Here is a 20554-nt window from a genome sequence, read left to right as displayed (position 1 = left end):
TCCATTTAAAACCAATTAGGAGCGAGAGGATGGGATGCTTAAAACCTGGGGGGGGGGAGCCCTGCCCCGTGCCCTGCTCAGATCCTGATGGGGCAAATCCCACACTGCAGGCTCTGCCTGTGCTCCCTGGCGCCACTGCGAGCCACCAGCCCTGTCCCCAGGGGAGCCGGGCAGGGGTCCCTGCCATGGGGACCCCAGGTGTGGCAGAGGCAGCTCCAGCACCGAGGGCCCTTAGTATGCAGCAGGTGATGGCAGGCACCGACAAAGCCGGCAGCTGAATCGCGCCGCAAGGGCAGCTCCTGCCCATCCTGCTAGGGCACGGCAGGATTATTGTCCGCCGGGATTACAGCGGGCTGGGGGGGCGGACAGGACAGGACACGGGCAGATGGAGATGGACGTCTGGCAGCGGCGTGGAGCAGAGGCGCGTGCCGGCGGCGTTTTCCTGCGTGTGCAAACCCGGCGGGTGCACGGGGTGGCGAGCGCACGCCCCAAGCTCACGCACGCTCTCCCCGCTGTGCTGGCTGCTGCCCTGGCGGCGGGCCAGCGGAGATAAGCAGCGGTGCCCTCTGCTCCGACCCTGTCAGCAGGAATTGGCTGGAGGAGACGCGGAAAGAAGCTCCCCAGCGGGTGCAGGACGAAGCGTCCGCCCCGGCGTGCTGGGCCCAGGATGGAGCTGGAGGGGGGCAGCACAGTGTGTGTGTGTGTGTGGGGGGGGGGGGGTGTCACTGTGCATCGCCCGGTGGGGGCTCAGCTGTTCCAAGCAAGGAGAAAGCAAGGAAAAACGGGGACAGGGGAACGCTGAGCCTGCCCCAGCCCTGCATGGCCATGCTGCCCACCCAGCTCCCTGCCCGGGTCCCACGGGATGCGGGCTGGGATGCAGCGGCCCCTGCCCTGTGCAACGTGTGCGCTGCGCTGGTGCAAAGCGGCGTGCACACCCACCAGCCCGGTGCACACACACACACACACACCCTCATTGCTATGACAGGCGTGGGCTCGGTGCGTGCGGCTCTGGATAATTAGCTGGCGCGGGCCGGCTCCCTCCAAAGCCCCTGCTGAGTGTTTTGCTAAATTATAACCTTGACGATGCGCATCATCAGATGGCTGCTCGGGGAACAGCCGGCTCCAGCCCCGCGCGCCCGGCGCTGAGCACCCGGCTGCAGCGGTGCAGGGCTGCCTGGCTGGAGCAGCATCATGCCGGGGGGACATCCTGCCAGGGTGGCATCCTGCTGGGGTGACGTCCTGCTGGGGTGGCATCCTGCTGCCGTGGGTGATGCAGGAGCAGGAGATGGGCTCTGTGGTGTGGCCAAAGGGTGCTGGGGAGGTCGCAGCTGGGGGCGTGGGGCTGGTGCCCGGTGCTCGGTGCCCGGCTTGCCCGGTGCTGCGCTCCGTGGGGCTCCGCACGTGCCTGTCCCCTCGGCATGGCAATCCGGTGGCCCCGTTTCCATGGTGACACGGAGCCATTTCCCATCTCCGGGATGCTCTCAGCAGCTCCCGGGGTGGGGTCTGCAGCCACTGCCCTGCGCCCATGGGAGACTGGCAGGGATGAGCCCCTTGTATGTTTGGGGGGGAGCACGCTCTTCCCTTTGATGCCTTTGGGGTGCTGCCGGGCCCCACTTCCAGCCCTTTGTGCCCTGCTGCTGCCCCCCTGGGACAGCTGCGGTGCTTGGCCTCCTCCCAGGCTGTTGAGGGGTGTCGGGGTGCATCGGGTCTCCTGTCCTGGAGGCTGGGTGGGAGCACCCAGGAGCAGGACACTGTCCCCCTGGGAGCCAAGTTCCTCACAGCGGGGCTGTGGCACTGCCGCCCGGCCGGGGAGCACTGCAGGGCCCCGAGGTTGGTCCTGGACCCGTCCCGATGCGCACCCCACAGCCCCTGTCCTACGGGGCTCAGGGGCACAGATCCACCCCAAGCACCAGCCCTGGTACGCCACGGGCTGGAGCACGGGTAGCGGGACCCAGGCAGCCCATGGGGCAACCTCACCCCACGGCCCTGCTCACCCTCCCCACGGGGGACCCCGGCACCCAAATATCCCGGCCGGCACTGGTGCGGGTGGCAGGGGGGGCTGGCATTTGGAGGGAGCCCTGGGGCGGGGGGGTTGCGAGACGGAAGGGAAGGGATAATGGAGCCTATTCCTTTAATAGATTCAATTTCTGCCGCGGCTGGCTGCGGGGCGCGGAGCCATCAATTCGATTCAGGGGACGGGGAATCTGATTTGGAGCGGCCGTGCCATCAATTAGCTTTTATTGATGGCATTGCTCATTGGAAGTCGATGGGATTTGAAGCCGGCGGTGGCTCCAGCATACCAAGCAACCCGCGCTCAAGGACGGGGCCCAACCACTCAGGGGTGCGGGGCACGGGACCCACCGGGGGGTGTCCCCCTGGGGCCACAAGGACCCCCTGGCATCACCCAGGAAAGTCCCAGCGGGCTGGGGTTGGGGTGCTGGGGTGGTGAGATGGGCTTCCCTGGGGGGGGGCGCAGACCCTGGCATCCCTGCGCAGGGGTCCCTTGGGGCACAGACACCACCATCCCCACACTGGGGTGCTGCAGGGCACAGACCCCCCCCAGAATCCCTGCATGGGATCCCCTGGGACATGGCGCCCCTGCATGGGGGTCCCACATGGCAGAGTACCCCCAGCATGCCCTCATGGGGGGGGTCTCTTGGGGCATTTCCCTGACCAGCACCCCCATTTTGGGTCCCTTGGGGCATAGGCCCCCCCTCCCAACATCCCCACATAGGGTGCCTTAAGGTACCGATCCTCCAGCAGCCATACGGGGGGGGTCCTTAGGGCTGAGAAACCCCTGGCATCCCCACACAGGGCATCCTCGGGGCACCCCCCCACTATCCACACACTGGGGGGGTCTCTTGGGACACACCCCACCCCCAGCACCTCTGCAAGGGGATTCCCAGAGGGCACAGGACCCCCAGCATCCCCACACGGGGGTCCTTCAGCGCATGTCCCCCTCCAGCCACCCTGTCCCCACGGCACGGCCAGGCCCCATTGCCCCACCGAGCCCCGGGGGGGGCGCAGGGGCTCCCCCTGGCGCAGGGTGCGGCGGGCGCAGCGGCTCGAGGGAGGGGCGCGGCGGCGGCCGCTGCTTTCGCTCAGCCTCTCGCCCAGCAGTTTCTCTCGAGAAGCCATAAAACCTGTCTGACGTGCCCGGCACCACTGCGGCAGGAGGCCGCAACGCAACGCCTGCGCCGGGAATGGGGGTGGCTGGGCCCGGCTGCCCCCAAGGCACCCCCCCCCCTCCCCAAGGCTGGGGTTCAGCCCCACATCGGGGGCTGCACCCATGGGGCGGGGGGCCAGGAGCTGCATCCCGATGCCTCCCCGAGCGCCGCTTGCCCGGCAGACAAAGCAGGATGCTGCTGGTCCGGTGCTGGGCCCCGCTGCGCCACGAAATCACCCATGGGTGCCCCGGTGGAGAAGGGTGGCACCCCCAGAGCCAGGTGGGGAGGGCTCCACGGGTCTGGCTGTGTGAAGGGGCTGCTGCAGGGCTCTGCAGCCGCACGCAGCCCCCCGCCTCGCACGGCAGAGCCTAATTGCCTCATTTAAGCGCAGGGCGAGGAGGGGGGGGGGGCCCTCTTAATGCCGGGTAGAGCTGTGCCGCGAGGAGGGCGCCGGCTCCCGGGGATAAATCCATTTCATGGGCTTTTTGCAGGGCATACGTGAGCGCTGCTCCTGCCTGGGCGCCGCAGGGAGCGGATGGCAGGAGCGTGCCGGCCCCCCAGGTGCTGCCGCAGGGCTGGGGGGCGCAGGGTGGGTACGGACAGGCCAAGGAGCTGCGTCTGAGCCCAGCTAAGGACAGGGATCAGGACCAGCGCGCTCGGCCTGGGGCTGCGGGTGAGCGACCCCCGCTCTGCCACCCCCTCGCCCCTGCCCCTCTGCAGGTGCCGGCGCCGGGCCCTGCCACCAGGCACTAATTGCAGGCGGCTGATCTGTAATTAAAGCTCTCCCTGTCACATGAGCTGACGTCTCAATATCAATCGCTGCAATTAAACCCCCCTCCAGCCTGAAAGGTTGCGGCGAGGGCTGCGAGACGGACACCCCAGCATCCCGCGGGGACAGGGACCGCGCTTGGGACGGGGGCGCAGAGCCCGAGGGCACGGCGGTCTTGCAAATACTGTATTACTCGGCTCAGTCACTACCAGGGGTTAAAACCAAGCCGCACGGACTGGAACCGCACGGAGGAGGAGGGCGTCTTCGCAGAAGACAGATCGGTGTCCTCGCTGGAGGACAAGGCGAGCGGAGGGGCCGGGCGCCTGCCTCCATCCAGCGCCCGGAGGAGCTGTCGCCCTGCTCCAGGGCTTGGGGGTCCCCGGCCCCCCGCAGCAGGGGGTCCATGGGGGAAGGCACAAGATGAGGAGACGGCCCTGGGGCAGAGCAGGTGTCCAAGGAGCTGCAGGGAGCCCACAGCGCCAGGGCAGGGTGGCTGTTGGGGCCGGCGTGCGGGGATGCTGGCAGGGAAGCAAGGCCCCTAGGAAGGAGAAAGCGCCATCAGGAGACGCTGCGGCACGGCCGAGGGGCAAAGCTCCAGGGGCTGCAGAGCTGCCTGGCCCGGGGAGACCCCCGGGACCCCCTCACCTTCCAGCCGGGAGCCCCTGGCCCCCAGCTCAGCTCGGCAGGGGGTTGGCAGGAGAGTCGTGGCCCAGGGCTGCCCCACGGGCTCGGTGGGACAGTGGCAGGAGAAAAACGTTTGCAAGCGGCCAGCGTGGCGGAGGAGCCCGTGTCCCCGCCGCGGGCAGCGCCGCGGGGTCAGATCCAGAGCAGGGCGAGGAGCGTAAGAGCCAGGCACTGGGCACGGCGCTGCTGCAGGGCCGGGGCCGCGGTGTCCCGGGGTGTCCCCGCGTCTGCAAGGGCAGGAGCAGAGGTCAGCGCGAGGCGGCCCGGGGGGGCCCCCACCCCAACCCCACCTCGTACTCACCCTCGGGGGCCCCTCGCCCGCGGGGCTGGGAGTTGGGAACCTCCGTCACCGGCTCCGGCGCTGGAACAAACCCAGAAGGCGTCAGAGAGCCGGCGTCCCCCCGGCACCAGCGCGCGCCTCCCCGAGCCCCGGTGCAAACCAGTGCCCCCCAGCAGCCCCCCCCGAGGACTCACTGGTGGCTCTGCAGCAGACGGAGACGCGCAGCTTCAGGCAGCGCCCGGCGCTCTCGGGGCTGGGCACGGCTGGGCAGAGGGGACACAGCAGCTGCCGCGGGCACCGGCACCGGCACCGGCACCGGCACCGCCGCCCTGGACGGGAGCCCCGGGGCTCCCCGACGGGCCGGGCCGGGCCAGAGCCGGGCCTGGCGCGCCCCCTCCCGGCCGAATGCGGGGCGTGAATCCCCCCCCCCCACCAGACCCCCCCCCCGCACAGCCCCGCTTCTCCGTGCGCCTCGCCCCCGGGGGCACCCAGATGCCCCCCACACCCCTCCTGAACCTCTGGCTGCATCCAAAGTCATCGTGCACCCCCCCCGGGGGGCACCCAGACCTCCCCCCCCCCCGTGCCCTGATCCCTCATGCAGCCAGAGCTCTAGGTACAGCTGGAGCCCCCCCCAACCCCGCTTGCACGCGCAGCCCCAGGTGCAATCACTGCACCCTCCCGTGTGCCCCAATCCTGATCACATCCAGACCCCTGGGCGCATTCAGACAACGGCCCCCCCCCCAATTCTCCTCAACCCTGATTGCATCCTGCCCCTCCGCGTGCTCCAACCCCGGTTCCATGCAGACCACTGCTACACCCCAACCTGCCCACGTGCCCCAATCCTGGTTGCACGGGTGCAGCCAGACCCCCAGTGCGCCCCGACCCATTGCAGCCAGACCCCCAGTGCACCCCGACCCATGGCACCCAGACCCCCAGTGCACCCCGACCCATGGCACCCAGACCCCCAGTGCACCCCGACCCATTGCAGCCAGACCCCCAGTGCACCCCGACCCATGGCACCCAGACCCCCAGTGCACTCCGACCCACTGCACCCACACCTCCATTGCGCCACAACCCCAATTGCACCCAGACCCCAGGCACAGCTGGTACCCCCCAGGCACCCCAGCCCTGGGGGCAGCCAGACCGCCAGTGCACCCCAAGCCCGGCTGCACCCCGACCCCTGCTGCACCCCGCTACAACCACATGCAGCCCCCCAGCGCACGCCAGCCCCCACGCACCCCGACCTGGGTGCACCCAGAGCCCTGGGGGTGCCCCAGGCCCCCAGCACGGGCACTCACAGATGTAGTAGTAGGTCTCCCCCGGCTGGAACTCGAAGCCGAGCGAGAAGGGGGTGAAGCGCTGGATCTTCTCCGAGAAGCGGACGGGCCCGAAGGGCGCCTGGGGCTGGTTGCACTCCCAGCGTTTGAAGGCCCCGGGGGTCTCGTAGCAGCCGCGGTAGCCCTCCCGGTCCACCATGAAGAGCGTGAACGTCTCTGCCCGGCCGGCGGGCACAGCCCCCTCGTAGTGCGGGCAGTAGATGTCCAGGTAGTCATTGATGGACACCTGGATGGAGTAGTCGTCCCGCAGGAACCTGCCGGGCAGGGAGGAGCTGGGGAGCGGGCGCCGGGGGTCCAGGAGAGACGCCCCCCACCCCATGCTGCTCTGCTCGGCCCCTTCCTCACCCCGGCAGAGCGGGTGGCCAGGCTTTTGTTGAAACAGCTACCGGGCACCCGGCCTCTCCAAACAAACAGGCATCAGCTCCGATTAGCTGCAGCCCGATGGAGCTGAATGGGCTCAGCGGCTGCAGCTGGGGGGCCGGGGCTGGCCCGCAGGAGCCCGGCCACGCGGGCCGGGGCCAGGGGCCGGGGCACAAAGCCCCTCGCCCCAGGCAGCAGCCTCACAGCCCCCAGCGCTGATCGGCGGTGACACCCCGACGGGGGGTGGCCCCGAGCGCTGCTGGCCTTGCAATGGGGCAGCTGCTGGGGTTGGCAGGGGGGCTCGGGCCCCAAAGAGGGGCTCCCCCAGCTGTGCAAACCCAGCCCGGGGACAGGCAGGGGAGGGGGCACAGCCCAGGTACCTGCGCAGGCAGGCACGCACCGACGCGGCATGAGCTCACGCCTGTGCAAACAGCTTGTGCAGCCAGGCCGGGGTGGAGCAGACACCTCTGCAGACACACACGTGTGCACACACATGCAGACATGCACACACGTGTGCACACGCTCGGTCCTGCCAGCCTGGGGCGGGAGGTGCAGCAGGAGTCCCTCTCCCCCATCCCCACCCCAGTAGGGTGGCAGCCCCCACCCTGCGCCCACGTCTCCCAGTCGGCCGGATCCTGCTGCAGCAGGGGCAAGCACTGGGCTGGGTGTCGAGCTGGCAGCAGGCAGAGCCCTGGCCGTGCTGGCAGAGCCGCGGTGGGACGGGGGACTCCCGAGGCTCAGCACCCTGGCTGCTCGCAGCGATGGGGACAAGGGTGGGGACGTGGAGCCAGCACCTGGGACTGGGTGCTCCCCTGCACCCTTTACCAGCCTGATGGGGCGGGATGGATGTGGGGACCAGCACAGCCCAGGGCTCCCATCGCCCACTTGCTGCAGCCAACCCAGCCGTGCTGCCCCATCTCTGGGGCTACTTCTGGCCCAGCAGGGCCAGCGGGGAGCCCCCCCGGCCAGCAGCGGCCCCCTTCTCCTGCCCCCATGCCCAGCCGGAGCAGTGTTTACACCAGGCGCAGATTTTTGGCAGCTGTGGCAGAGACCGGCGCATTAATCACCGGGCCGGCAGCGCTGTCGGGGCTGGGAGGCTCAGGCCTCTGTGAGCCCCCCCCAAGCCGGGGGCTCTTCGAGGACAGGACCAGGCGTGGGCTCCCAGCTGACTCAGAGCATCAGCCAGGCTGCTCCTGCTGGGCTACGCTGGCCGGGACGAGCCCAGGCAGGGCTGAGGGCTCCCGGGGGCCAGGGCCCACACCCTGACCCTGCAGATGGGTGCTCAGCACCCCAGCCCCGTGCTGAGCAACCCCCCTCCTCCATCACAGGGCGCCTGTGGGCTTTGGGTCCCGCCTCCTGCATCCACGGCTCCCCACACCCGAGGTGGTGCCCCCAGCCCCGCTCGGGTGTGCGCCCACCTGCCCCAGCCTGGCTCCACAGGCACGAGCCCCCCACGGGGGAGCAAGGCTCCAGGGCCCCCAGCACAGCCCTCCGACCCTGCCCCCTACACTCCCCCCTCCTCCAGTGCCCAGAGCAGCCCCGAGCCTGCAAATGCCTAAAATGGAGGAGGCCGGGAGGGAGGGATGGGTTTGAGGCGAGTGCGGGGCTGGACCCCAGCCCAGGGATGATGGCAGAGACGCGGGTGGCACCCCCAGCCAGGGGGGGAATGCTGGGCTCGGTGCCCACCAGCACGATGCCCAGAGCGGGTGACCAGTTTGGTGCCACCCGAGGATGCCCCCCCAAGGGTGGGGGGCTTGGTGCTGCCCAGGGGCGGCTGGCAGGCTGGGGACACCCAGGGCTCGCTGCCACCAGGGGCTCGGTGCCAGCAAAGGATGCCCAATGCCATCGGGGGCACGGTGCCACCCAGGGGTGCCCACCAGCTCCCTTTCACCTGGGGGTGCCCACTGGCTTGGTACCACCCGGGGCTCGGTGTCAGCCGGTGGTGCCCAAAGGCTTGCTGTCACCTGGGAGTGCCCGGTGCCACCGGAGGTGCCCGATGGCTTGGTGCCACCTGGGTCTTGGTGCCACTGGAGGTGCCTGATGGCTCAGTGCCGCCCGGGGCTTGGTGGCACCCCGAGGTGCCCGATGGCTCGGTGGCACCCGGGGCTCGGTGGCACCCGGGGCTCGGTGGCACCCCGAGGTGCCCCGTGGCTCAGTGCCGCCCGAAGGACTCAGCGGCTCGGTGCCAGCCGGGGCTCGGCGCCCACCGGGGATGCCCGGTGGCTCGGTGCCCGCCGGCTCCGCCTCGCCCTGGGGTCCCGCCGCCCCGGTACCGCGACCCTCCCGTCGGCGCGGCCCCGGCTTCGCACGGCGGCGGGGCCGCCCCGTGCCCAGGTGCCGAGCACCGGCCGCGCCGCGCGGGCTCGGGGCCGGCGCCGCTCCCGGTGCCGCTCCCGGTGCCGCTCCCGGTGCCTCGCCCGGGCTCGGCCGCGCCGCCCGGCGCACACAAAGGCGGGCGGCCCGGGCCGCCCCGGTGCGGCGGCGCTACCTGGGGTTGCTCCCGTTCCAGTGGACGCCGTGTCGGAGGCCGCGCACCGGCGGCGGCGGTGCCCAGAGCAGCGGCGCCCAGAGCAGGAGCCCGAGCAGCGGCGCGGGGCGCATGGCTCCGCCGGCGGCGGGCGGGGGGCGGCGGCGGCGGCGGCGGCCGGGGGCGGGGGCCGGGGGCGGCCCGGCCCGGCCCGGCCCGGCCCGGCCAGGCCCGCCCCGCCCCGCCAACTTCGGGCCAATCCGCGCTGCGCCGCCGCCCGGCAACTTCCCCGAGTGCCATTAACCCTTTGGAGAGGGGGGGCGGCACCGGCACCCCGCCACCGGCACGGCATCCCCGGAACCGATCCGGACTGGGACCGCCGCCCCCGGCATCCCCGGTACTGATCGGGACTGGAACCACCGCAGCCGGCACCGGCCTGGCATCCCCGGTACCGACTGGGGCTGGGACCGCCACCCCTGGCATTCCCGGTACCGATCGGGACTGGGACCACCGCCCCCAGGACGGGCTCGGCATCCCCAGTACCGACTGGCACCGGCCCAGCATCCCCGGTACCGACTGGGACTGGGACCGCCACCCCTGGCATCTCCGGTACCGATCGGGACTGGGACCGCCACCCCTGGCATCACCGGTACCGATCGGGACTGGGACTACCACCCCCAGCACCAACCGGCACCAGTTCGGCATCCTCAGTACTGGTCAGGACTGGGACCTCCACCCTAGCCCCGGCCTGGCATCCCTGGTACTGACCTGGCATCCCCACGCCCCTCACAGCCCTGATGGACTCTCCCAGTTCTCCCAGTACTGACTGCACCGAGACCAGCGCTGACCAGAAGGGCCCAGAACCGGTCCCCACCCAGCACCAGTACCAGTGGCCTGGGGCACCCTGGCTGCAGCCAAGTGCAGTGGGAGCTGGGGGCCACCAGCACCTGGTGCTGCTCGCCCAGTGGGGTCCGGTGCTGGTCCTGCACCCGGGGCAGCTCCTGCACACGCGTGTGCCTGCACGTGGGCTGCTCTTACACACGTCTGCACATGGGCTGCTCTTACACATGTGTGCCTGCACATGGGCTGGTCTTGCACACTCATGTGTTTGCACATGGGCTGGCCTTGCACATGTGTGTGTCTGCACGTGGGCTGGCCTTGCACACGTCTGCACATGGGCTGCTCCTGCACACGTGTGTCTGTGCACGTTGCAGCTCCTGCACCCGTGTGCATCCCTGGGCCAGCTCCCGTACGTGGGTTTGCACACGCGGGTCAGCTCCTGCTCACACCTGCGTCTGTGTGCCCAGGGCATCTCGCAGACCCATGGGATGGGTTGGGGTGGCGGGGAGCTCAAAGCCCCCCTGGCTCCTCACACCCCCCCCTTTGTGTATGGAAAGGCTGCAGGGGGGCCTCCCCGGAGCCTTCCCCAGGCCGACCCCCCCCAGCTCCCAGCCTGGCCCCGCAGCAGAGGTGCTGCAGCCCCTGAGCAGCCTCGCGGCCTCCTCGGGCCTCACCAGCCCCACGTCCGCCTCGTGCTGGGGACCCAGAGCTGGACGTGGTGCTGCGGGGGGGGGCTCAGGAGAGCGGGACGCCCCCTCTCTCGGTGGGTGCGGCCCCGTTTTGGGGCTACAGCCCGGGGAGGGGGGGCCGGGGTGACCCCCTCGAGGTTCAGGGGGTCCCTCCTGCTGCTGCCCCCCGTCCCTCCGCTCCCCCCGGGGGCACAAAGCCGCACCACGGGCCTCAGGGCCGAGTGTCTGGGGGTGCCCCCCCCGACCCCTCCCCCCGTGCAGACCCCCGAGGCCCTCTCCGGGCCCTGCCTGCCCCCCCCCCCCCCGCCCCTTCAACCCCCCCACGGCCCCCCAGAAGCGCGGGGGGACCCAGAGGAACACCGACGGCCCCCCCGCGCTGCAGCCGCCCCCCGTGAGGCCGCCCCGGTGCCCCCCCCCCCGCTCCCCCCCCGCCAGGCGGCGCTGGCGGCCCCCGAGCCCTTTCCGGTAGCGGCGGCGGTTCCGGCGAGCGCCGCGAGTGCTGCCGGGAGCTGTAGTCCCGGCGCCCCCCGGTGCCGTTCCCCGGCCCCCTCCCGGTGCCCCGGCCCCGGAGGCAGCACGGAGGCAGGCTCACGGCCCCTTTATTGGCCCGGCGGCGACAAGCGGGCGGCGCGGCCCCGGGGGGCCGAGGCCCTCCCCCGCGGCCCGGCCCGGCGGCTCCAGCGGCGGTCCCGGCCCCGCTCAGGCCTCCCGGGGGGCGCCCGCGGGCGGCGGCGGCGGCGCCGGCCTGGGGAGGGGAGAGGGGCGCTGAGGGGGGGGCGGCGGCAAGGGGCCCCCCCGAGCACCCCTTGTGCCCCGCTGCGGCCTCCAGCTGCACCTCACCGCCTTCAGTCCCCCACGAAGTCCCTACAGCCCCCCCATACACACTACAGTCCCTGCAGGCCCCCCCACCGCCCCCTCTACAGACCCCCCCAGAGTCCCTACAGCTCCCCCTACAGCCCCCACACACACTATAGTCCCTGCAGCCCCCCCACTATAACTCCCTACAGCCCCCCCCACTATAGTCCCTACACCCCACCCCATAACAGCCTCCAGCTCCCCCCATAGTCCCTACAGCCCCCCAACACTACAGTCCCTGCAGCCCCCCCCCGCTACAGTCCCTACCGCCCCCCCACTACTACAGGCCCTACTGCCCCCCCATAACTGCCTGCAGCCCCTCAGTTTGCCCCCCCCTCCAAAAAAAAATCCTGCCCCCCCCCCCCACACTCACCTGGAAGGGATGACGGTGACGTGGGGGTGGCCAGGGGGGGTCTCGCTGCGCGGCAGTGAAGGCCCCGGGGGGTCCGAGGGCAGTGGCCGGCGAGGCGGGGGGGGCTTGGCAGGACCTGGGGGCTGCGGGGGAACGGGGGCGTCAAAGCTCTGGCACAGAGCGACCCCCCCCGGGAGGCTGGGGGGGCCCAACCACCTCCCCTGCCCCAGCGGGAGCAGGGGGCCGCTGTCCTGCCGGGTGCCGCCGTGCTGCCGTTACCTGAGTGCCTGGCGCCACGGGGTCCGCAGGCAGCGGGCGGGTGGGGGGGGGCGGCCTGTCCGAGGGGGGGGCCTGGGCAGAAAGAGCAGGGACGGTGAGCGCAGCCTGGGGAGCGGGGTGGCGGGGGGGGGGGGCGCAGGGCTGAGCCTCCCAGGGCAGGGCTCCGAGGTAGGGGCTGGGTGGGCGTAAAGGGTGGTGGGGGTGTCAGGGCATGGGGGTGCCAGCCCCTGGGGGCGGTGGGCGCAGGGAGGGGGGCGCAGACCGCCTGGGTGCTGAGCCCAGCCTCTGCCCCTGAGGCCGAGCCCCTGAGGTCGTGCACAGACGCATGCAGCAGTGTCAGGAGGGCAGAGAGGAGGGGGGGCCCGGGGACCCCCACCCCAGCCAGGGTGTTACCTGGGAGGCCTTGGTTAGAGGGTCGGGCGGGAGAGGCCGCGCAGGCGGATCGGGCCGGGCCGGGACAGCCGGCTGCAGAAAGAGAGAGGCGGCGGAGGGCAGGCGCGCCATGCAGCCGTGCACGGGGCTCGTGCAAGCCGTGCAGCATGCGGAGACCCCCCCCCCCCGAACCAGCAAAGCAGAGACCCCCCCACCCCACCATCAAGCAGGGGGATCCGGGGCTCAGCCCCGCTCCACGGTGGCCACCACAGCCCCCGGCCAGGCACGGACCCCAGGCTGTGGGACCATGCACGGGGTCCTTGCCTGCAGCCCCCATGGGCACAGGGCCAGCGTGCCGGGCACAGGGACACCGGGACAGCTGTCCGGGGCTGCGCCAGGCTCAGGGTGTCACGGAGCCGAAGCACGCAGCACCAGGAGGCTGCGGTCAGCGGGGACGCTCCGAGCTGCTCCCCGCCGGGCATCTCCTCAGCAACAGCCGTACAAAACCCCGGTACCCAAGGCAACCACACTGCAGGCTGGCAGCACAGCCCATAACCACGGCAACGGCAGCCCCCTCCCCAGGGTGACGTCCCCAATCCCCCCCCCCGCAGCCCCCCGCCTCTCACCTTGCTGCTGTGCATGACCTGCAGCTCCGTGCACTGCGGGGGCCGGGGGCGCTGCGGGGGGCCCTGCCCGGCCAAGGGGGGCTCCGGCTGCGAGATCCTGCAGGGGAGAGGCAGGATCAGGCCCCGCTCGCTCCTGGCCCTTGGGGGGACCCCGCACGGCAACCAAGCGACACCAACACCAAGCAGAAGCCGAAGAGAAACGAACCCCTCGGCACCAGAGGATGCGACACCCTGCTCCCCCGAGCCCGGGGCCGTCCCCACACCCCAAGGGCACTGCCAGGGGAAGATCGCAGCACCGGACGCCTTGCGAAGCAGGACGGCTCAGGGACAGCCCCCAGGCCCAGGCTCCGGCAGTGACGTTACCCGCTCCAGCCGTCTGGGGCTTCTGGACCCAGGAATCGGACCCGGGTCTCAGCGCTGTGGGGAGAAGAGTCGGGGCTCAGCCCGGGGGGGCCGGGGCTCGCCTGCAGCGCGGTGTAGAGGTGGGGAGGGCAGGGTGGCGGCAGGGTGGCGGCAGGGGGGGAGGAACCGCAGTGACATGGGACGACGAAGTGCGATGGGGTCCGCTACTTGCACTGGGGGGGGACGCGCACAGACACGGCTCGGTTACCTGCTCACGGACACGCTCATGCAAGCCCACGTGCCCCGCTCCTCCCCACGGCCGCACGCGCGTGCCCACATGCACGCAGGCAGCCCCACGACGCGCAGCCACACGCGCGTGTGTGTGCACGGCCACGGCTGGGCGGCCGCCCCCGGTGCTTACCCCCGGCGCTCACCTGTACTGGCACGACGTCCCCTTGCCCAGCTGGCAGAGGTGCTTGTGCAGCCCGGCGCGGCGCGCGCAGCACAGCCCCAACACCAGCGCCAGCCCCAGCAGCGCGCTCAGCAGCAGGGCGGTGGGCAGGGCGCTCCCCCCTGCCGAGAGCCACACGTCAGTGCCCGGCTGTGCCCCGCGCCGCCTCGGGCCGCACAAAGCCCCATTCTCCTCCCCGCTGCTCCCTCCCCGAGCTCGTGCCCTCACCTCGCTCCAGTGTGGCGGCGGGGCCGCTGTCCTGGCTGCCCCCCACTCCGGGGCTCTCGCAGGTGGGGGGTGCCCAGCCCGGCTCACAGTGGCAGTGGCCGTGGTTGTTGCACACCTGGGTGGATGACACCGAGCCTCAGTCCCCAGCTGCTGGCAGCCCCCGCGTCCCCTCCAGGCCCACAGCTCACCCCGTGCCCGTGGCACTTGCTCCGGCACTGCTGGTCGCCCAGCACCGAGACGTCCTGGCACTGGTGCTGGAGGCACACCTGCGGTGGGACACGGCGTCAGGACCCGTGCGCACGGAGAACACCCCCGGCACCCCCCCGCAGCCCTCACGCTCACCTTCCCGGGGCCGCAGGCTGTGCCGGGCAGCACCATGGCTGCATCGCTCACGTCCTCGACCCCGGGCAGCACGGTTCCCCGGCAGGAGCCCTCTGCTCGGCCCCCACGGGCACCGCCACGCCGGCACTGCAGCCTCCCGCAGCCAGCATCCCTGTGGGGACCGAGGGTCAGGGGCACAGACAACAAGGATGGGGACAGTGAAAACGGGGACAGCACTCACTGCTGGGCACAGGCGACGTAGGAGCCATTGGGGAGCTGCCCGCAGTGCCCACGTTCGTCCGCTTTCGCATTCAGAGAGGCCATGCAGGAGCTGGAGACAGGGCTGGCACCTGCGGCAGGAAGAAGTGAGCCCAAGCCCCCCACACCAGGCCGACGTCCCCGCGCCGTCCCCGCCGTACCTGGCCCCAGGAGCTGCTGGCACTGCCCCTCGTAGGTGGCACAGGCGCCGCCGTAGCAGCGCGCCCGCCCCCCAGCGCAGGGCTGCCCGTCCTGCAGGAAGGCGTTGGGTGGGCAGTGCGGCGAGACCCCGTCGCAGAACTCGGGCAGGTCGCACTCCCCCAGAGGCTCCCGGCACAGATGTCCCGCACGGCGCAGCTGCACAGGGGCAAAGTCAGACGGGCAGGGATCCCACTGCGCCCCCGGGGGTGGCACCCCAAGAAAACCAGCCCTGCGGAGGGGCTGGGAGGTGGGTGGTGGTCCCGGACCCCTCCCCTGGCACCTGGCAGTCGTGGCAGCAGGTGTCCCCCGTGGCACACTGCGCTCCGGGCACCAGCTGGCAGGTGCTGCTGTTGCAGCAGGGGTCGGTGCACTCCTGCGGGCACAGGGACTGAGGTGAGCACACGGTGGGACCCCCCCGCTGCCACCCCAGACCCACAGCGGGGCCGGGACGCACAGCTCCTGGGTACAGATTTAAGCCAGGGCAAGGGCAGCTGGGGCTCAGCTGGTGCCCCCCGCAGCCCCGTACCAGACTGAGGCCGCAGTCGCAGCCCTCGCCCGGCTCCAGGAAGCGGTTCCCGCAGCGGGGGCTCTCGGCCAGCCGCTGGGGCTCGGGCACGTTGAAGAGGCACCAGCCCAGCCCCTGCTCCAGGCTGCGCTCCAGGTCCCGCTGGCTGCAGTTGCTGAAGCTCAAGCCGGGTGTGAGCCTGCAGGGATGCAGAAGGGACAGTGAGGAGGGCAGGGGGTCACCGGCCACCCTCCCACTCCCCTCCCCGGAGTCCCCCTTGGGGCCCTCACCCCGTGGGCAAGTCCATGATGCAGCCGTGGTCGTGGTAGAGGTTGCTGCACTCACAGAAACGCCCGACGCCGTCGTGGCCCATGCCCAGGCTGTGCCCCAGCTGATGGGCCACAGTGGAGGCGATGACGAGGACGCTGACCGAGTAGTCCTGTGGGACAGGAGGGGCTCAGGGCGGGGGGGCAGCAGGGGGACAGAGGGACATGGGGGTACTGACCATGCTGACCCCCCCGGAGCGCGTGGACGAGCACATGGAGGCTTGGACCGACATCCCCACCGCAACGTCGTCAAAGCTGGAGCCCCTGGGGAGAGAGCAGGAGCCTCAGCAGGGCTGACACCGCCTGCGTGCCCTGCCCCTGTCCCCGTCCCCTTGTCCCCGTCCCCATCACTCACGTGAGGAGCTGCGCGTTGTCGTGGGGCAGCCGGGGCAGCAGCTCCTCCTGGCGCCACCGCAGGAACCGCTCCAGCGTGGCCCGGGCACTGCGCCCCACCTCGAACCTGTCGCCCTCGCTCCAGACCTCCACCGCCACCAAGGCCACCCGCACGCCCAGCGGCTGGAAGAACTGGGGTGCGCGCAGAGGGGTCAGGGACCCCCGCGGCAGCGAGGGGATGACACAAGGACAGACGGACGGCGTGGCGGGGTCCCCGCATCGACTCACCGTGTCCACCTGGTTGGCGATTTCCAGGGTCCGGGTGCGGGCACGTTTCAGGTCGGGGTAGTTCTGGAACTGCGGGCGCAGGGAAGGGCATCAGCAGGGGAGGGGGCAGCCCCCGGCACAGGGCGCCCACCCGCCCTGCACTCACCGCGGCGTGGTCCAGCACCATCACCAGCTCCACGAACCGCTGCTCCGCCGTCGACCGCTTGCCCTGGGGGACAAAAATGGGTCAGGGCACCAGCGAGGGGACCCCACTCTGGTGGGGGAGGACCCCAGAGCCACCTTACCCTTTGCAGCCGGGGTGGCTCCGTCTCCACCTCCACCTGGGGAGGCTCCGGGGGGCCCTGCCCACAGGCCCGCGGTGCCAGCCGGACCTCCCGCAGCCGGTACGCGATGTGGCTCCCCGGGGGGCCGCTGGCATCCGGCTCCAGCCCGTAGCTCCTGTTCTCTGCCACTCGGAAATGGCCACTGCAAAGAGGGAACAAGGTGTCAGCGGCACAGCACGACCCGGGCTCAGGGACCACCGGGGTTGGGGGCTCACCTGAGGCCGGAGCAGGCACAAAGGCTGGCCCAGGAGCTGGGGAAACCCCGCACGTTCCCCCTGTAGCAGCAGTGCTCCTGCAGCAGAGTGGGGGTTAAGAGCTGGCCCCGTGCTGGGGGCCCTCTGGGGACAGGGGGGGCTCAGGGACGCAGGGCACTCAGGTCCTACCTGCCTGCTGGCCTCCTGCACCACCCGCGTGCCGTTGGGCAGGTAGTAGAGCAGCGCCCCGGTGCCCAGCACCAGATCCCTGCCAAAGGAGCGTGTCAGCCCCGAGTCAGGGTCCCCCAGCTCGCCCTGCTCCCAGCACACCACCGACAGGGCCCCCGGGGTCTCCCCCCCCATCCTGCTCTGAGTCCATGGACGAAGACAACCCCAGCCCCCCATCCCATGTGGATCACAGATGGGGACGGGGCTCACGGGACCCCCACCCTGCACACACCGTGGAAGTAGACGGGACCCTCACCCACACGCGTCACGGATGGGGATGGAGCCCTTGGATCCCTCACCCTGCGCCCTCCTCAGTGGATACAGGACCCCCACCCCACACGAACCACAGATGGAGACAGGGCCCACGGGACCTCCACCCCACTCCTCCCACCCCTGCCCTGCCCCAGCCAGCCCCCACCTCACCAGTTTTGCTCCAGCTCCAGCACCAGCTGCGTTCCCTCCAGCTCCAGCACCACCTGCAGCCGGCTGGGGAACCCCCCCTGCGACAGGCAGCGGTCACAGCGGGACCCCCACCCCAAGGACCCATTCCCATTCATCCCACCCCATTCCTATGAGCCCTCCAAAACGCCTCAGCTCCCAGCTGGGTGCCAGCAGGGCCGGGGACCCGCCTGAGCCTGGCGCGTGCCCACCAGGGAGGGGTGGAAGGGATCCCCCCGCGCTCCCTGGCCCCCGCCCTCACGCCGCGCAGGAAGCGTCCCTCCCTCGGCAGCTCATTGTGCGGGGACGGGGGTGTCGGATCGGACGGAGCTGCCGCCACCACCCCCAGCCCCCCCCGGCCGCTCCCCTCGCTTCCTGCCTGGTGCGGCGGCGGAAACGCTGGAGAGACTCCCAACGGCCACGGGGCGGGCTGGGCCCTTCCGCCCCGGCCAGGAGGGGTGCTGGGCGCACGGTGGGTGCCAGGACCCGGTAGGGTCCCTCCCAGCACCGGGAGAGGAGAGGAGTGGTGAGGGGATTTGCTGTTCCCCCACCCCACCGGACCCTTCCCCGCTGACCTCAGGGCTGAGCAGCTGCGCCCAGAGGCTCCAGGTGCTCGGTCTCTTGGGGGATTTGGGGTCGGGGGCACTCGGATGCTGGGTTTCCTGCACCAGGAAGGGTGCAGGGGGATGTGGCGATGCCACAGGCATCCCCCACCCCACCGCAGTCCCGCTGTCACGAGCCAGGCAAACACCCACGTGGCACGGGCACCCCAGGGACGCGGCGGGGGCTCACCTGCATCGCCTCCTCCAAGCGGAGCAGCCGGTCACCCCGCAGGACCCGCGGCGTCACGTGCCAGTAGCGTCCCAGCCCTGCACGGTGCTGCTGCCAGCTGTCACCTGCGCAGGGCCCAGAGCCACTGTCACAGCTCGGTCACCCAGCACAGTCCGTCCGTCCCCACACGGCACAGGCAGGAGATTTGGGGTGGGGAACAGGAGCCAGGGTTCCCAGGCTCACCCCAACAGCTCCAGGCTTGCCACTGGGTGAAGCCCCCGAGCATCACTGGTCCCAAGGGACCAGGGCGCCAAGCCTTGGAGGTGCCTGGACGTGGCACCTGCAGCCGGGACGTGGCACATGGGGGCACGAGGGAGCTTGCGGCCCCGCGTCGCAGCACGCCCTGGGCCGGGTGGGATGGGTTTCCTGGGGTCTCCTGCCAGCTCTTACGTCAGCCGCCAGCACCGAGCCGCCCCGTACAACCCGCTCGGGGACCGGGGAGGCCTGGCCCCAGCTGACTCAGTGTCCCTCGCCCCTGCAGCTCCCCACGACGCTTCCCCACCCTCCGAGAGGGCTCCGGGCACGGCCTGGGGCCGGAGCAGCTGGGGCCACGGCAGGACACCTGCACGCCCCCATCCCCACCGCCCCGACACCCCGGGCGAGGGCTGGACCCCTCCGCGCCCGGGCCGTGGCGTTGTCCCCAAAATCCCCCGAGATTGCGACAGCCACCCCCGTGTCCCGGTCCCACGGGAGCCTTTCCCTTTCGCCACGGCCCCCCTTGTCCCCGGGGGCTGGCGGTCCCCCAGCGATGCCGAGCGCCCACTGGCACCGAGCGGAGACCTCGGGGAGCCCCCCCGGGAGGGCTGGCGGGGAAGGGACAGACGGACGGCGGGACAGACGGACGGCCCGGCCCCGGCCGGGGCCACACGGCCGAGGAGGTGACGCGGCAGCCGGTCCCGACCGGGACGAGCCCCCCCCACCCCCGGCCCGGACAACGCCGAGCCCCCCGCGTATGGCAGCTCCCGGGTAGCGGGGGGAGGAGGAGGAGGAGGAAGATGAGGAGAAGGAGGAGGAAGATGACGATGATGATGATGATGAGGAGGAGGAGGAGGAGGCAGAGAGCCCGGTGCCCGCCTCCGGACCCCGCCGCGCCCGGTCCCCGGTTCCCGGTCCCCGCTCACCTGCGCCTCGCCCGCGCGCCCCGGGAGCGGCGGCGAGCAGCAGCAGCCCCAGGGCGAGGAGCAGCGCCCGTGCCATCGCCCTCCCGGCACCGGGGCCCGTCCCGGAGCCGGCGCGGGCTGCCGCGGCCCCGGGCTGGCGGCTCCCGAGCTGAGCCGGCGCGGCCGCCCCCGCCGGTGCTCCCGGTGCGCATTGCACCGCCACCGCCTCCGCCGGCAGCGGCCCGGCCCGGCCCGGCCCGGGAGGAGGAACTTCCTGCCCGCCGCCGCCCGGCTCCGCCCGCCGCCGCCGCTCCGCCGGCGACGCCCGGCCCCGGCCGGTGCCTGGGGGGCGGCGGCGGCTCCGCCTCGGCTCGCGGCTCCGGGGCTCCGCGCAGCGGCGGCAGCGGGCGCGCCGGGGAGCCCGGTGTCGCTGCCCGGCGTTCCGGAGAGCCCCCCCGCTTTCGGTGCTGGTGCACAGCAGGGTCCCCGCCTGCAGCATCCCGTGGGCTGGGACCCCCAGCTTCACCGCCCCGTGCGCTGGGGACCCCCACCTTCATCACCCCGTACAGCCGAAGCCCCCACCTTCGTCACCTCACACATTGTGGACCCCCACCTTCATCAGCCCGTGCAGCTGAAGCCCCCACCTTCATCACCCTGTACACTGGCGTCCCTCAGCTTCATCACCCCATACACTGGAGACCCCCGCCTTCATCACCTCACACACCGTGGACCCCCATTTTCACCGTCCCATACACAGGAGTCCCCTGCCTTCATCACCCCATACACTGGAGACCCTCAACTTCAATACCCCATACACTGGAGATCCCCACCTTCATCACCCTGTACACTGGAGACCCTCAGCTTCATCACCCCATACACCGGAGACCCCCACCTTTATCACCCTGTACACTGGAGACCCTCAGCTTCATCACCCCATACACTGGAGACCCCCACCTTTATCACCCCGTGCACTGTGGACTCCTGACCGCACCGTCCCATACTCCAGAGCCCCCCACCTTTGTCACCCTGCGCAGCGGAGACCCCGACTTTCACCACCCCCTGCACCACGGCCCCCCACCCTCAGAGCACGTCACCCCACAGACCCCCACC

At 71.5% G+C, this 20554-nt stretch overlaps 2 protein-coding genes across 15 annotated transcripts; both read right to left on the bottom strand.

Annotated features, from left to right (window-relative positions):
• On the bottom strand, positions 1-19958 carry ADAM15 (ADAM metallopeptidase domain 15). Of its 14 annotated transcripts, XM_066985827.1 has the most exons (26): positions 19466-19958; positions 18306-18409; positions 18089-18175; positions 17499-17575; positions 17037-17115; positions 16869-16945; positions 16615-16795; positions 16476-16538; positions 16331-16399; positions 16065-16234; positions 15889-15973; positions 15674-15822; positions 15405-15582; positions 15159-15251; positions 14839-15034; positions 14661-14769; positions 14441-14591; positions 14287-14364; positions 14099-14213; positions 13854-13992; positions 13441-13494; positions 13078-13174; positions 12473-12544; positions 12080-12151; positions 11822-11943; positions 11176-11338 (listed from the first exon to the last, which is right to left on the bottom strand). In XM_066985827.1, exons 1-26 carry the CDS (start codon positions 19941-19943, stop codon positions 11293-11295), a joined length of 3141 nt encoding a protein of 1046 aa, XP_066841928.1. In that variant the 5' UTR covers positions 19944-19958; the 3' UTR covers positions 11176-11292. The 14 variants fall into 14 exon arrangements, 13 of the variants coding, with proteins under 13 accessions (XP_066841938.1, XP_066841939.1, XP_066841940.1 ...); XM_066985829.1 differs by lacking the exon at positions 12080-12151; XM_066985830.1 differs by lacking the exon at positions 12473-12544.
• Positions 4109-9271, bottom strand: EFNA4 (ephrin A4). Its single transcript, XM_066985847.1, has 6 exons — positions 9086-9271; positions 6199-6491; positions 5095-5163; positions 4922-4981; positions 4582-4847; positions 4109-4474 (listed from the first exon to the last, which is right to left on the bottom strand). Exons 1-5 carry the CDS (start codon positions 9196-9198, stop codon positions 4753-4755), a joined length of 630 nt encoding a protein of 209 aa, XP_066841948.1. The 5' UTR covers positions 9199-9271; the 3' UTR covers positions 4109-4474; positions 4582-4752.
• Positions 19959-20554: the final 596 nt, after the last annotated feature.

This window comes from Anser cygnoides, chromosome 33 (genome assembly GCF_040182565.1).
Source record: "Anser cygnoides isolate HZ-2024a breed goose chromosome 33, Taihu_goose_T2T_genome, whole genome shotgun sequence".
In the NCBI taxonomy this organism is placed as follows: Eukaryota; Metazoa; Chordata; class Aves; order Anseriformes; family Anatidae; genus Anser; species Anser cygnoides.
Note: the sequence above shows the minus strand (reverse complement) of the source record. Positions and strands in the feature narration are given on the sequence as shown.

What these genes read in the sequence shown, in the direction of transcription:
- EFNA4 (XM_066985847.1), bottom strand. Translation starts at nt 9,198, where the DNA reads ATGCGCCCCGCGCCGCTGCTCGGGCTCCTGCTCTGGGCGCCGCTGCTC. An exon ending in TGGAACGGGAGCAACCCCAG is followed by an intron (nt 6,492 to 9,085) that starts GTAGCGCCGCCG and finishes CCTGCCCGGCAG; the next exon opens with GTTCCTGCGGGACGACTACT. An exon ending in CGGGCGAGGGGCCCCCGAGG is followed by an intron (nt 4,848 to 4,921) that starts GTGAGTACGAGG and finishes CTGCCCTTGCAG; the next exon opens with ACGCGGGGACACCCCGGGAC.
- ADAM15 (XM_066985827.1), bottom strand. Translation starts at nt 19,943, where the DNA reads ATGCTGCAGGCGGGGACCCTGCTGTGCACCAGCACCGAAAGCGGGGGG. An exon ending in GCTTGGAGGAGGCGATGCAG is followed by an intron (nt 18,176 to 18,305) that starts GTGAGCCCCCGC and finishes TTCCTGGTGCAG; the next exon opens with GAAACCCAGCATCCGAGTGC. An exon ending in GCAAGTGCCACGGGCACGGG is followed by an intron (nt 14,214 to 14,286) that starts GTGAGCTGTGGG and finishes TCATCCACCCAG; the next exon opens with GTGTGCAACAACCACGGCCA.